This window comes from Grus americana, chromosome 14, assembly GCF_028858705.1.
Source record: "Grus americana isolate bGruAme1 chromosome 14, bGruAme1.mat, whole genome shotgun sequence".
In the NCBI taxonomy this organism is placed as follows: domain Eukaryota; kingdom Metazoa; phylum Chordata; class Aves; order Gruiformes; family Gruidae; genus Grus; species Grus americana.
In genome coordinates, this window is record NC_072865.1 from 11,904,994 (window position 1) to 11,921,437 (window position 16,444).

At 41.9% G+C, this 16,444-nt stretch overlaps 1 protein-coding gene across 2 annotated transcripts in view; it reads right to left on the reverse strand.

Moving 5' to 3' along the window:
* The window catches only part of UBTD2 (ubiquitin domain containing 2), a 62,057-nt gene that overhangs the window by 16,257 nt on the left and 29,356 nt on the right, over positions 1 to 16,444 (reverse strand). For both annotated transcript variants that reach the window (XM_054841993.1, XM_054841992.1), the window contains one exon: positions 14,984 to 15,220. In XM_054841993.1, coding sequence (XP_054697968.1) covers positions 14,984 to 15,220 — 237 coding nt within the window. The remainder of the gene's footprint in view (positions 1 to 14,983; positions 15,221 to 16,444) is intronic.

Here is a 16,444-nt window from a genome sequence, read left to right on the forward strand (position 1 = left end):
TGTAGCCACCTTAAAAAAACCCCCAAACCTATGTCCTTTTGCTTCTCAGGTGCAGAAGACAGAGTCTAACCACGCTAAGAGGTCCTGCCCTACGCAGGGAGGTTCAATTAGCAACTACTAACTCCAGCAACTTGAGCTGCTCCATCGCATGACCAACGTTGGTGCGCTTAACCTTCAAACAATCCTCTGCCCACCACAATGCCCACTCTGAGCAGCAAAATGATATTTGAGACTCAGTTTAATCTGAGCTCGAAGTGAATATAGACAGAAATTCGGCTTGAGGTAGCACTTATTATAGCTTCAGCCAACAGAGCAGTGGAGACAACCCCTTAGACTGAACACAAAAGCAAATATTGGCTTTTATGGAGTGCAGAGAAGTCCCACATCAGTTTACAAGGAGGAGAGGATGTGGAAAACTACTTTCTAAGGCTAAACCACTCTCCCCTTGACCTACCTATATGCAACAGGGGACAGAAAGAAAAAACAGAACGACCCCAACAAAATTTTGCCCTGTACCATTTTTTTCTTATTGCTCCCAACTTTGCCTGTATCCCTGTGTTGACATTCAAAGACCTGTTAATGAGCATGGAAGTCATTCATTTGCATGCTCAGTCTCCAAGGATAACCAGCAAAAACGTTAAAGGTTCCAGGGACGTCAAGCAAACCAACATAATCCCACATTATTACCTATATCCTAAAAATAAAACTACAACACAAGGATGTTTAAAAAAGTGGGGGTGGAGGGGATTAAAGGAGGTTACAGGAAAGATCTGAAGCAACAGAAGGCTGCAGCATTGCTTTATCCCGTGTAATATGCTCTTCGTTTCTGAGATGCTGTTCCTTCAGAATTACCTGATTTACAATAAAAAAGAAAAAATGTATTGATTAAACATAAACATAGAAGATTGTATGTTAGTCAGAGCTGCATCACGCCCTAAATGTGCAACTAGCAGAGGCTCTGGGGATCTGCACAGACTGTGTGAGCCTAGACAGGCTAAACATTCAAGGCCTTGCTGCAGCTATGACCTTCTACAAAAATCTTGCTTGATCACTACAGAACAAATAAAGGCAGCTCTGAGATTTTCTTACTTCTGTATAATAACTATTAGTTAAAATGTGCAGGGAAATACTCACTTTATTTGTTGCAAGTTTTCTTTGCAATAAGGCTATGAACCAAACATCGCTTGTGCTTGATCTGTGGTAGGCTCTGTATTAAACTCAGAAGTATATCAGCAAAAAATCAAAGCCTGTTCTACTTCTCAGTGATAACTGCCAGCAAAAAGCAGCTACCAGTTCTAGGTCTGAACAAACTCAGCTTCTTTCAAGTTATGATTTAGAAGTTCTTTGCTGTTTTAACTTTTTCAAGCTATATACTATCACAAGACACACTAGCGCTAATGAAAAAAAAAAATAATCTAGATTTTCAGAAATTAGTATTTTTCCCCTCACTGGCAAATCTGGGTTTCACCAAAGCAAGCCGGTATCTATCACGTGCTTTTGTTGTGCTCCAATACACCCTGACCAGCCTGCTATGTCTGCTAAGTGCTGAAGACATTACGGAGTTTTCAGCTCCATTTCCAGAGGTAAATCTGTTGTTCAACGCTCTCTGAAGCCCTGTAATGACTTGCAGTTACCATCCCAAGGCATCCCCTTACATTGCTCTCTGTAACACAGCCCAGGTAGGACTTTCCTCAGTCATTACCCAGCCCTAAAAAGTTGCGCTAGGGAGAAGCCTTCTCCTACGACTCAGACACTTCTGACCATAACTGTCTTGTCTCGGTCTTGGAGAGAAGTTACCATCTTATTATTAAATACCTGAAGCCAAAACAGAGAAAGATGACAAATGTCAACTGGAGATGGTAGAGGAGGAGCAGGGTGTGTATATGGGCAAGGAGCCTGGCTGAGCCCCTCGTTTACTGACCGGAGGCACTCTGAAGGACACCGATTCCTTGAGGAACACCAATTTTAGGGCAGAATGCTCCGTGCTGATTACAGAAGCAAGCAATACCACCTCTGAAGATCACTTTTTCACACAGAAGGCAGCATCTAGGGGATTCTCATTGGCTTACACAGAAATTTTCAATGAGAAATACATTTTTCAACACTTCATATTTCTTTTTCTCATTTTACTAGCAGACAGCAAGGCAGATGAAGCAGATACCCAGTTTCACCGCTGTAAGCGGCCAGTGATGGAGTAAATGTCCATTCCTGTGGAGTCTCTAATAAACTAGATATCATGTCCTGACCACTATCAAAGACCAGAGGAATATTATTCACTTAAAGCAGACATACCCCTGTCTAGAAGATCTGCATGTTGCAGACCAACAAGCAGCCTGCAACTTCTTAAATGAAGAATTTGAGACATTCTTTTGTCATGAATCGAGGTTTATTTTGAACGTTTAATGGCCATCATATAGAGTCAGTCTTGGTTTGTTTTTCTGGGTGGTTTTTTTTTTTTTCTTCCCCTTAAAGGAGTTAGCTGCACTTTCCTGATCACATATTAATGGTTTAAAAAAAAAATGAAAGAAAAAAAGCAGTTCTGAAAACAGTGTTGTACAGTCGTCCTCACTGCACCAGAAAAGGCAAACTGAAACCAAAGACAGGAAACAGACAGGCATATGCTACCAGGGGAAGAGACTTGAGAAGAGTCCAAGCAATTATGTTGACGAAGCTCCTCAAAATACCTTTCAAAAAACAAGAGCAGAAGTTAAAAATATTTAAGGAAAACAACTGTAGGATGTAGCCATAAGTGGGCTTTTATTTGAAGGGTTGATAGTTTCTAGCCTGCACTTAGATATATAAATATTTCAGCCAGCCACAACTGCTTTACATCCTGATGATTGGATTCAATGCTCCATTTTAAGAAAACATGGAAATCTAGTGTCCCTCAGAAAGGATGTTGTGCATCTATTTTAAAAATATTAATCACAGCAGAAATGAGGGAAAGCATCATCTTAATTGTAGCTCCGGACTGAAGAGGCTTTTGAGAAAGTAGACTGTTTCAAGGTTAGGAGGAGTCTGGTGAAGCACAACAGCGTAACGTGTCCTTCACCAGCACCAACACGCTGCACTCGCGACGGCAGACACAGCTTGTACCGTTCCTATGGAAAACACCCGACACACGAGACAGCAGCTGTAGAACCACACATGTCACTGTGCCACAAGCACTAACGAAAGCTGTAAGGGAAATTAAAGCAATTCCCAAATACGGATGAGTCTTCTCACCATCTTCCACAGTAGCCCTTTGCTTTAAAGCAGCACAAGGTGCATTTTACATTGCGAATACACGTACTTACTCCTCAGTGTCAGAGTACTGGCCCAAGCACATCAGCTTTAAGCAAATGGGAGGAAAGAGTAAGAGATTCCACACAGTGATCTGGAATTTTGAAGAGGACGGAAAACAAAATTAAAATAAGAGAAAGGAGTGCACCATTAGAATAAAAACACCTCCAATAGTGATATGCTAACCCAATTCCAACGATTATCTTTAACTGCCTCATTGATTAGCTATTGCAATTTCCCCTCAGTCTCTACTCGCAAATCTCTGTGCTCAGCTTTCTACCACATGCCATGCACGGCGGTTGCAATGCAGAAAGAATATGAATATTGGCCAAACTTTAGCCTGGCTGTTATTTGCTTCCTTGTGAACAAGAGAAACATCAACACTGTGGAGCACCGCCTGGTAGGTGCTGCAGACGCAGCCTTCTCACATAGAATTCGCTAATTACAACAGAATTTATTGGCATTTCTCTAGTGTTCAGTCATGGGATCTCTTGAACAGCTCACTTTTACAAGAAGCATTTCTCTAATGAAAAATACCATACAAACACACGGTTTTAATTCAGCCACAGGCTGCACGGTGACAGGCTAGCAATGGACGATACTCCAAGCATCTCTTGAAGCATCTCCACCTTTCACTTCTAACCACATCCCAGTGGAGCATAGTCCTCCCAGGACACAGGGGTTACACTCCAGCGCTCTTCAGAAACCTGTAGTCACACCCAGCCCACAACTTTCCAGCACAGGGGATGGAAATGAATAACCCATTTAATGATGCTGTTAAGAATCACTTTATTACATAGTAGACGAGGGTTCCTCTGCAGTGCATTGTGTTTTAAAATCACTGCTGTCTTGCATCCTTCTCTTAGGAAAACCATCCTAGCAACGGTGCAACTCCCAGCTCCTGCTCGTTGTAATACCCATGGAATCACTGGACAGGGGAACTGATGAACGTCAGAAGTAACCCAACATTGTGGCAAAGGACATTTTAAACCCAAAGATGTACACTCACCCTGCTCACCATCCTGCAGCCCCAGGGATGTGCAGGGGGAACAAGGAGATTGTGTAAAGGGAAGAAGGCAACCTGCTCATCTTGCTTCACAGCATAAAGTATTCAGGGTCCACAGCCCTGGTCAGTATTGGGAAGCCAACTCTACTTTACCACTGCGCTCTCAAACTGAGAATACACATTCTGTTTTCTTCCATGCTGCCTCTCATACCCGAAAGAAACGCTGAACACACCCACACAACCCACTAAAGTCATTCATTCTCAGCACTTCCCCTGCTAGGATGCACACTCTCCCCTCCAAAGTCTGAGCAGTTCTAAAGAGGGGGACTTGCAAAGCAGCAGCCCCATCCTGCTGTACAGCATTGCGTCCCTGCTCCCTTGCATCCCTCCTCTGACTCAAGTGAAAACAATCCCAGGAATTATATCAAATGAAAGAAACCAGCAACAGCTAGCTTTGCTATTTAGGAAAGCAATCTTTTACGCCACTTCACATAAAACCAAGGGTTTCTCTTCCTCAGTTTATTTTGTGCTTTATAACACCCTTACAGTAACACTCTGCTTTCCATGGGTCCTTTTAGAGTAAAAACTGGAGCAAAATAGGATAAAACATAGCTGAAGAGCAAAAACAACTGGCTGTGAGACTTCAGGTCAATGCAGGATGGGGTTATTCACATTACCTCCCTGCCCCTCTCCCCTAGAACGCTTTCAAAAGGGATATGGGGAAAGTACTCAAGAGCGTAAGTATTCACAACTCCACTTAAACACAAAAATCAAATCAAAGGTTTCTCCAAAGCTTTCAACTCCCAGCTCTGAAGTGGTGACTATGAAAGACGGTGTTTCTACTGCACTACAGTCTATAAATTAATGCTGCAAACTTGCCCTTTTTTAGTGTGAAGGTAAACAAATGGATTGCTTTAAGCATCCAGGAACTGAAATAACATGCTGTATTTTCAGCCGGGAAGAGCTGTTTTCTCACTTATATTTATAAATTGAATATCTCCTCCTTGAAGTTCCAGTTTAAAAAGAAAAATGCAGCTAAAGCTGCCAATTGTGCAACAGTCATGTGATGAGGCTTTATGGACTCGACAGCGCTGTTAAACCAAACGACAACAGAAAGTGGTAAAAGAGAATGCGAAACAAGGCTTTAGAAAAGATTTAAACATTTTGCAGTTTGCATCTACATTTTCGTTTCTCAGTTCCTTTTTCAAAGGACAGTAAGAGTGAAATAATTGGTGTAATAATTAACTTTTGCCTTTTAAAATTTCACATGGATCAAAAGCAAAAATGAAACAATTCTCTTCATTTTACCAGATAATTTGCTAGACCTTCTAAGCATCCAGCCAGTCTTCAACAGCGACAACTACAGAGCAAAGGGACCATTTTTGATTTGAGTCTGACATTAGAAGGGCTTTGGTCGCGGAGCAGGGCAGCGGCACAGGCACAGCACATCTGCCCTTCCCCAGCACTGCATGCACGCGTGCCTCCCTGGAAAAAGGCACTTCCCAAGAGCAATAAGTCATCTTTCCAGGCACGCCGGCTCAACGACAGACAGAAAATGCTGAGAATCACGAAAGCAAGAGACAGCAGAGGAGGAGGAGGAGGAGCTGCCACCCTGCCGGCTGCCTCTGAATGGCCACGGGGAAGCGGGTTGAAGCAGGTTGAATTTGGTGTCCAAGCAGGGAGCACACAGCCTGGAGGCCACTGGTTGAAGATGCCTAATTTAGACGAAGACTCCTAATGAAAAAGCAATTACTGTGCCTGAGCAGAAGTGAAACAGAGCATTTCAGAGCTTTGTCATCATCAGGAGGTACTTTCTGAGGACAGAGGGGGCAGAAGGAACATGCACAAAGTTGCTCCATGAAATGGATTTTGAAGATGATTGATGCCCAGAAGCAGGTGCCCATCCAGCAGTTGGACGGTAGCATTTCTTTTCACACTTGTCGCACCCTCACACCATATCTGTGCTTCAGAGTCATGCAATGACGAGACTGCAACAACCACAGCAGCCAAAACTGAAACTGGGACCGCAGCTCTCACCTGGTTGAGCAACCCTTTTCCAGGGTATCCATCAGTACCGTGCATGCATGGAGCAGGAAGATACTAAAACAGTCTAGGAGCAGTCTTGTAAGAGCTAGACGCAATGTATTCACTACCCATTTTAGCAAAGATAAACCTAAGGAGGGAACTTGACGTCAACGACTTTTAAAACCAGACACTGATGTGTAGAAGAAAAACCAAAATACAAGCCCTCTCCTAACGCACGCTCTTGTCCTCAGCACTAACAGCAGCTAGTCTGATTCCTTGCAAGACACCAGCAATTTTTGGTTTTTAATCACTGCTTTTGTTATTTTTTTAACTGAAGTAAAAACAAAACAGAAAAACCTCCCCTCCAACTAAGAACTGCTTTGTGCTGAATAGAGTTTAGTACAAAAAAAACCCCAAACAAAAAACCAAAACAAACCCAAAACAAAAAGCAAAAAAACTAGTAGCCTCAGCTGTAAATTTTATGATATTCACTACAGAAAGATTTTAGAGTTTTCTTAACTTTTATGGCCTGCATACTCACCTCAGTACTACTGCTGACCATACTGACAGATACACTTTGATAGAGACCTCCCAAAGCTTTCATAACTCTGCTGAAATCTAAAATTAGACACCCAGTCACCAAAATACCATTCGCTATCCCTACATTAGAGACCTGACTGAGCCTTCTGTATCCACATATAAAACCACCTTGTTCAACAACGTTTCGCATGTGTAGAGACAATGTAATACCTTACAGAAAAGGTATTTTGTTAATAAAAACTCTCTTCAGACAAATGAGCTACTGAGAAAGCAATTCCTACAGCCTTAACCCCCCAGCAAAGGCTAAGCAATAGATACAGTAGCTTGCAGGCAAGGGTGGGAGGGAAAAAAAACCCCCAAGGATCTTGTGGCTTAACAAGCAGCAGTTTATGGAAACAGATTCAATTTAAAATGCTAAGGATGCCACAGGGAAATTTACTGTACAGATTCTCTCAATCACAGATTCATCAATACAACAGTTAAGTCCAATATAGCCATCATACAAAAAAGCACTTCAAACATTACAGAGCTCCACTTCTGGAGCTACTTATTTTAAATATACTTAGATGGTCAGAAATATCTACAACAAAATTATATAATGTTTATCACTGAATTATTGTAGAAATTTAAAGACTATCTCCTGAGAGCCTGCCGACCAACTTCCACTGCTTCCTTTCCCATCTACGCCTGGCAGCTCACTTTAAGGTACTACTCTTTTGGGAGCCTGGAAAATCAGTATACAAGATGGATACACAGGGCCCGTTGCAGAAAGCTCATTTACAGTAGCATCCCACCGCTGACATCCACACGCAATACTTCTTAGATGTTAATAAAGATCTGGCATGTGACATGAAGAGCCTTAACATTCACAAAGGAGCAGGGCTTGGCAGATATTCCCATTTAATAGGTTAAAAACACCACAGAAGATGTATTTTCTAAAAGGTGATGCACAAAGTCTGCAACAATAAAATTCATACCTAATCATCTGAATTAGAGACCATGCTTCAACCTGTGTTAGAAAAGTCTGATTTCAGTCCTGGATAGTATAAAGAAATCCTCTTCTGATATAGGATCTGGCTTTAATACAAACCAGTTTATATGCCTATGATATATAATACCTGTTATTCAATTAATACCAAGTGGGCACAGCCACTAACAGTTGATAAAAAAGGACTTAAAAAAAGGACTGCTAGCACTTGGGTGCTAACTTTCCCTCTCCGGGACACAGAGAGCTGTCTGGTTCCTTTTCACTAAAAGCACTGAATGCTATTTTCATCCTTAGTTACTGTTGCTACAAAAATAAGCTACCATGATCACTCCTCCCGTCCTTTGCTCCAGGTCATACGCAACCTCAGGCAGTTTTGTTGTGCCAAGGCGGGTCTGTACACCCTCCTCTCTCCTTACAAGCAAGGATGAGGCTGGTTGGGATGACTAACTCATACTGATGGCATATACTGCTCAGCTTTCCCATCATCGTGTTCCTCAGCCCTGCAAAGAAGAGGAAAATGGTATTTTGCCTATGGGTTGCTTCTCCCACCAGTACAGACCGTGTTGTCCATCCCATCTCAAACACTGGGGCTTTAGGCAAATGCTGTGTTTCTCGCACCAGCACAATCTTGCTGTATAAACTTTTCATAAAACTATTGCAGAAAAGAAGTTAGAGCAAGGCAAAACCTGTCAGCCTGAAATTTCCCCAAACATCAGAATCATCTCAGTAAGGATGGAAGCAACGTAATACCACTCACTGAACAAAGGTAAGAAAACGCTATCCTAATAAAGGTAACGCATGAACAGTCCATCACTGCTAGGCAGCAATAAAGCACACCGATGCTCACCCATGTGCCCGTCCAACACTTCTGAGCACAGACACAGCTTTTGTTTCCAAAAAAGCTTCAATAATTCTTCTGATTTACTTTGAGACCAATGATAGAAGGTAAAATACCAGCTGCAGCACAGAGCAGAAGTTTTCCAGCGCTCCCAGTGATTTACCTAAGCAGTGTAAAAACCTCCTTCGGACTTCTTGCACAGTGAAAGCAATCAACACTAAAAGCAACACTGACATCTTGCCAAATGCACCCATGCTATGGGCTGCCCCAAATCATACCGTTCGATCAGCATTAGCTATTGCCCTCTCTCCCCTTCCCCTTGCACTCCCAAGGTCTTGAGCAACAGCGTGAAACTCTTCATTTACAAACAAAAATGGAATTTTCAATATAGCAGAGGGTAACTTTTTATCGAGTACAATCAATAGGTGCTCACATAGGCTAAGTACTAAAAAAAAAAAGCCAACCCCCAACCTGATCAGTAAGAAGCACGTGCATCCTGACGGGTCTGTTGAACCCCAGTACTGCACCGAGATGCAGCTGAGCACTGAAGGACGGCGGGTACGTGAAGCGATGTAACGTCCTCTGAGACAGCAACAGTCTCCGCAGCCCCAGTGCACACGAAGGGGAGGCAGCGCACAGAGGGATGCGGGCACAGCCATTAGAAGCTGCTGCTCGGTACAGGGAAACATCAGGCCCGAAGGCAGCAAATATCACAGTATGATGCATAGTTACAGCTCAATTGGGAAAAAAGAGTTTTGCTGAAATTAGGAATTTATGTTTGGACTGGGGTGGGGTAAACAGCGGAGGCAAAGCACGCTTTCCTCTGCACCACTGCTGTTGGCTCTGGGGTTTTTTTGTTTGAGGAGTTTTTACGGTTTTCTGTTGAATATTTCACCCAAAGGGGAAGAAAACGCTCTATTCACAACAACAACATTTTAGTAATTTCACCTACTTTTCCCCAGCATTTAAGTTAAATACTCACATCCCCACTTTTCATGATCTCAAGTGTTACACACAGTAAATGTGACAGTTCTGCTTGCACACAAAGAGCCAGCGCTGCAAGACTGCTCACGGAAAAAGCACGCTGCGAGCTACAGAAGCTGTATTTTAAGGCACAGAGAAGTTGACTGCTCCCGAGCACAAAGCCACTGCTTAACAGAGAGGCCCTTTCATTGTTCAAACAGTATTAAAGGAGTTAAATTCAATATACTGCTAACTATGCTACAGTAGATTAAGTGTTCATCCTGCAATTTAAAAACTCCACTTAACCCCAGACAGATTCCAATTAATATTAACTACTTTCAGGACAAGTTCAGCTCAACACTAACGTTTGGTGCAGACCCTAATAAAATACTACATACTCCAACATTTCCTTTTTGATAGCTGAGAAGTATGTAAAGTGTTTTTCATTAAATTTAAATGGCCTCATTAATAAAATATTGAGGATGTGCTACTTTAAGACACCAGAAAAAAAGGTATAAATTGGCAATAACGTTATTTCTATTTTTAAATACATCCCACAGAGGCACCCAAGATAGATGAGAAGTGCTAAGCCCATCCCACAAGCTTATTTATTTATTTAATACTTCTTACATGCTATTTTTAACCTCAGAAGACAGCAAAAGACATCCATTAGAAAAATTACATTGGTTAGAGTTTTCCTCACACAGGTTAGACAAGTGAGATAGCTGGCTGAACGCAGTGTTAAGAAGAGATGGGTTTTTTCCTCACTTCCCTATAGGTTTCTGGAATAGAAAGCAATTTTATTGTTTGCAGTATCAGCTAGGCCAGAATCTGTATCTGCAAACCTCAGTCAGTCCTTACTCAGTCCCCATCCCCCTCTTTCTCCAGCTCCCGCAACGTTTAATTTTGTAAGTAATACAGGGTTTGAATGCATACAGAACACACTTACCACATAGGGACAATTAAAATGTAGACGTATGGGTTTGGTTTGGGTTTTTTTAAGCCTCAGTTGTGCACATAGAAAAGAAATGAGAGGAAATGCCATAGTCTCATAGTATTGCATCATTTTGCAGAAGACCTATTCCTTCAGGAGAGGAAAAAAGTTAGTTCGAAAAATTCCATGTTTTCAATAAAGTTAAGAAATTTATCTTAGTTGATGTTGGTAACGCAGTTTTCCTTAGGAATCAAGATTCTTTGGTGAGCTAAGAAATCAAAGAGTGTTCCATCCTCGTCTGTCCCATCGCAAATACAAGTTTTCATGTACAAAAATGCCAGAGCTACATTGTCAAATTATTTACTTAGGAAAAAAAAATCCTGACTTGATTTCTACACATCATCTCCCTAAATGCTTGTTTTCTTTGGGGAAATGCAGAGCGTTTTCACGCACAGCCTGAGCAGCGAAATTTCCCTTTGCCTCCCATTTGAAGAAACAAAGCCTAAACTCCATGGAGGCACTCCTCAGGAGTTTCTACCAGGGTTTCTGGTGGACCAGAAGACAAAATTGCATGTAGGCATTTAGGTGTTATTTCAGGAAGCTCTGCTAGCATTTCAAGTCTCCTCCTAATGTTGTTATGGAAAACACAGCCTTAACTGGATGTGTATTTGCTACCTGGCCAGGTAAATAGTTACGGGCAATAAAAAGGGTATAAAAGATGAGTTTCAGAGATGACACGGGTCCCCTGCCATCCTCCAGGTCCACGTGCAGAGCCCAGCTCAGGGTGGAAGGACAGCCTACCCCGCGTGGGGCACAGCACTGCTCAGCAGTTGCACGGGTAAATGTAGGTGGCAATGTAAGCCAGGTAAGCACAGGACTGGGTAGTTAATGCACATGCAGCAGCTGGATCTTAACAGCTATTTTCCATTCTTGTTAAATTTTGCACAAAGTGAGTTTCTGTAAACAAAACCATGGAGGGTTTTGGTGTCACTCAGAATAAAGACAGTTTGTTTGTTCTACCTGTCTGGAGATAAGCTCAGTTTGCTGATAACAGGCATTACTGACCCCATAAATGGAAGGCTTTTATTCATAATCTATTCATACATGGCACTAACAATGCTTGACGACTAAGAAATACTTGAATTTCTAAAACAAGTAGCTTTCTCTGTAGTGGAAAGGTCACATTGCACAGACAACTATGCAAGCGGCTGATGCACAAGACAAGTGTCACCAGCAGAAAGCCGGATAAAAAGCAAGTAATGCAATTTTGTGGGTACGAAAATCACTACTAAACTCAAGATCCTGGATAAATATTCAAAGTATTTTCTGTATTTGGAATCTGGCCTCAGGCCAGGCCTGGCTTGGGCAACAGAGCCTCTGATACAACTTTGATTCCTGACTTATTTCTGAAATATTCTGAATATTCTGCACGTGGGCCTTAGAAAGCAGACTACAGTCTGCCAGTAGTAGGCAGGACCCCAAGCAAATGGTCTGCTGAAAAGCCAGATTTAAGGGGGAAGAAGTATGTGAACTCTTAAGTATTGCATTCAAGGGCTAATTTCCAGGGCACGGCATCCATCCTACATTCCTCAGGCTGCCCAAAGAGAAGAAATGTGAGTTATCTGCCCAGTTCCAGATTTTTGCTTGCAACCAGAAACTGCTGGGACTTAAAGCTTTAAACTCTGAATAAGCTTAATAAGCAGTTATCAAGAAACTAAGAAATACTATTTTCAAAATCTGGAAGTGTTGAAACTGTACATCACCCATCCTCTCTTCTCGTAAGCAAGGAGCACAGACACACAAGCGACTCCATCTCAGAATGCAAAGACACGTTCTTCCAGGCAGACCTAAACTTTCCCACTCGAATAAAATCCTCCTCTGCAATTACAAGTTGTTATGCCACTCTAACGAGAGGAAGCAGAAACCTAACATGTCAAATGGCTTCTTTGCGTGACTTGATCCCATAAATTTAATGTTTCGCTGTTCATATGTAGACTTGTACAACATTTCAACTGAATACATAATCTAAGGCTGTCAAAATAGCTCATTACCGGGGTCTCGTCAAATTCCATAACCACATTATACAAATAATATCCCACTCACTGCAAAAGCACACTTGTGATTCAAATTTTCATTTACTAAAAGAATTATGTTTCTATCAGTCTTCTGTGTACAAGCAGACTCAGCCCCTCACTGCAGAGAGTGAACATTCACACACTAAGAAACAATGCTTTATGCTGAGCTGAAGGCTGATCTGGACAGGAACTCACGTAAGCAGTAAGAGACGACACTGGAAAGTAATCTGTATTCTGCTAAACCTGCCCCACATGTAACATTGAGTTTTCCTGACCTCTACTATTTTTATTTTAGCAACTAAGCAAAACAATGCAGTGACTACCTTAGGTTTGCAAATAGTCAGTCTCTGAGATATAAATTATTTCCATTTATCTGAATGGAGACCTAAAATTATCAGTAACTTCTGTCATCAATTTTGCCAGACCCCTCTCACCTATACAACGCTGTCCAGCTCAGAAGCTACCTCAACTCCCAGGTTCTTTTGGGATATTTTCAGCAATGTAGATGTTTTGGAAGGACAAAAATCCAGGAACACTATTGATTTAGAAGGAGAATATTCTGTTGTTTTCTGGACACAGAATAAATATGCTATTTAAAGTACATTACTGATATATAAAATCGAGAAGCCTCGTAGGTAATTTATGATTTCCAGATTCTGATCAGTTTTATAAACTAGTGCAAGGAAAGAAGCGTGGTATGACAAGCACAGGAAGAAAGATGTTTTCTGATACCAGTTCCACACTAGACAACCTGACTCCTTTCTCTGTCTTTTGAAAACCACACTAGCTTATAGCAGGGAAATTTTTTTTCTCTCTCCAATGGATTGGGCCTAGAATGCCTACAGATCTCCAATGGGTCTGTCTAAGAGACCTGAGATCTCCCTGGCATTGGCAAGTTCTGGAAATAATTGACAAATTTCTCTTTAGAACTACAGCTACTGCAGAAATAATTTCTGTAGGCATAACTGTCCTTGACAAAAACTCACTCATCAGTCAAACCAGCAAAACACAAACCTCCTTGAAAACAAACAATAACCTGGAGGACCACAAAAGATCATCCATGAATTATGGAAAAGCAAGGTCCTGTTGCAGCACTGGAAGTTTCCACCTCCCAGTGACGCTGCAGAGATCCCGACTGCTGAACAGGAGAGGGGAAAACAACACGCTGAGCCCCAACAACTTGTAATGTTTCACTCTTCAGTATGGGAAGAGACAGATCCCAAATCCACCCCTTCCAAACTAAATACATGATCAACTGTGACTTTTTAAGGAAACTGAGGTCCTAAACACCACCAATAAAAGGAAAAAAGGTAATATGAGTCATGAGTCTCATGAAGACTAGCTGGACAGCAAGGTATGCAATTTTGGACATCATCCTTTTTCTCTTCCTGGGAGACCCTGATCAGCACATATATATCATCTTTTATACAGCATTCAGCTCCATGTGTCTGGAATAAGTGAAACATTTGGTGCAAACCTCTTCATGCCCCCTCTGAAGGGAGGAGACCAAGTAGAGCCTAACCAGAACACACACCTGCTTCAGTTAGTTCGGTGTGTTTTGTTATGGGTCCTTGGTGGGGTTTTTTTGATGTGGGTTGTTTTGGTTGTGGTTTGTTTTGTTGGTTTTTTATTTCATGTTACTGAAGCTACAAATCCATTCAATTTTATTATTTTTTAAAAATGCAGAACTTGAACTGTATTTCTATTGGGAATAAAGGGGAGTGATTCATTTCAGAGGGTGGAGTGAGGGAGAACAGTGAAAAAAAAAAATCAGAATTCAGAACAAGAGAGTGAAAGGGAAAGCACCTGAAATAAGTGCTTACAATTTATCTTGTACAAGATCTTACAGCAGATTGCCAGCACCAAGTTTTTGGGAAAGTTTTTCATACTCTTCAGAAAATAAATTTAACAAACCAAAACAATTCAAGTGCCAAAGAAACCCCTAAGATCGGGGTGGAAAAAAGTCTACTCTCTTACAAAGGGAGGCTGGAAAAAAAATTAAGAAAACTGTACCTTCGAGCATGCAGGTGTTTCAAGAGATTACAGAAAGTCGCAAGTGTTGCCTACGGAGATCAGACTCTAAAATTGTGTATTACACCATGTATCTGATCATACATTCCAATTTAGGTAACGACAGAAAGGTAGCTTTTCTTGGTCCCCCTGCACACTCATGTAATTTTGCTTTGAAACACCAAGCAAGACGACATTGTGCATACTGAAATACAAGTATTTACAAATATTGCATATATGTATCAATTAATTTTCAGGTTAAAAAAACATTTGCCTTAACCTGCTGTTACATTTAGGCCACATCCATCTTAGATGAACCTACCATGTGGTAGTGTTATATTTGCACCATCAATGATGGCTTGTGCCAGTTCATGATCATTGCTCTCGAAAGCATGTGCAGCAGCCTTGAGGGCATCCCAAATCTCCTTGCGACCTTCGAAAGCTGGTGCTGTGTCCCAGAACTCGTCTCTCTTACTGCGTAACTGTCCGTCTGTCATGGGGTAATCACTTTTCCATTTCGGTTTCTCTTTTTTCAAGGGCTGATTACGACCGAGAGCAACTGTGGAGAAGAAAGAGGAAGGGAAATTAAAAAAAGGTAATAGCACGACATTACTGAAATGCCCTTTGGTTATTCTGTTCAGGATCTACGGAGCTGAAGTTTACTTTCAGGCAACCCTGATCCTTTTTTTCCCCATCTCCTCTGAGGCATCACCTCCCTTTCCTGGGTTCCAAGTTGGTTTTAGCCCCTCGATTTTTCTAAGAGGTAACTTCTGATTGCTGATTTCACCTGCACCCCTGAGCACCCCACAACTTCTCCCCAAGCTCCCCAGTAACTCCACGTCCCTCCTCGGGAGACTCACACCCGACACAGGCATCTTTCAAAGGCTGTAGCAGTGGTACAGCGAGACACCCGTTATCCCAACACTGGGGCGCAGTGAGACCACGCTGCACCTGGATCTCAGCTCTACGCTGCTAGCAACGCGCTCTGCTCAACAAACATGATACTCTCTTCATACAAGAGTTTTAAGAGGCTAAAGTTGGTGGGGTTTTTTTTGCATCATCTCCTTTTAAACAGTTTTAATGCAGATTAAGTATGTGTAGAAAGGCAAATAAGATGCACAAAGGCTAGGGCTGTCAGAGATAGAAATCCTTAAAGAATAATCCAGGAATCTACCAAGCTTTAAAAAGGGGTGACCTCATTCATAATAAACAGGAAAGCATTTGTTTCATTTTAACTACAGCTATTTTTGTGTAATAGTCAGTTAAGATAATCACATAGGTATAATATTGGTGGATTAAAACTACTTGCTCACTTTAAATTACAGCACTGCTAAGACTGCGCTAAGCCCCTCTCTTCCATTTCTGCAAGGGGCTATTTCAACTTCTGTTGAAAGGAAAAGGAAAAAGAAGGGAGCAAACTTCAGTGCACACCAGGAAGAATTTCTCCCTGCAAGAGTTAAAACCCCATTTCCTTCAGCCCCCTCCTTGCAGCGAGAAGCTCACTGCGACAGGACCCTGAGAGGACAGTATGGGGAAGAGAGCAGCGACAAACCACAAAAACAGTTCTCACCACGGCTCAATACCGCAAAACCTTGAATACATGGTTTAAATGTCTCCAGAGGAAGTGAAGTGTCCTTCAACACTTAAATTTAGTTTAAGTGTGTTTGCAGTCTAAAATAAGCAGCCCCTTGATGGGACAGGTCATAGCAACTAAGTGATGAGTACTGAATGCTCCTGAATGACAGGTAAGCTACACAGAACCGAAGTCAGTTAAGGATCCTAG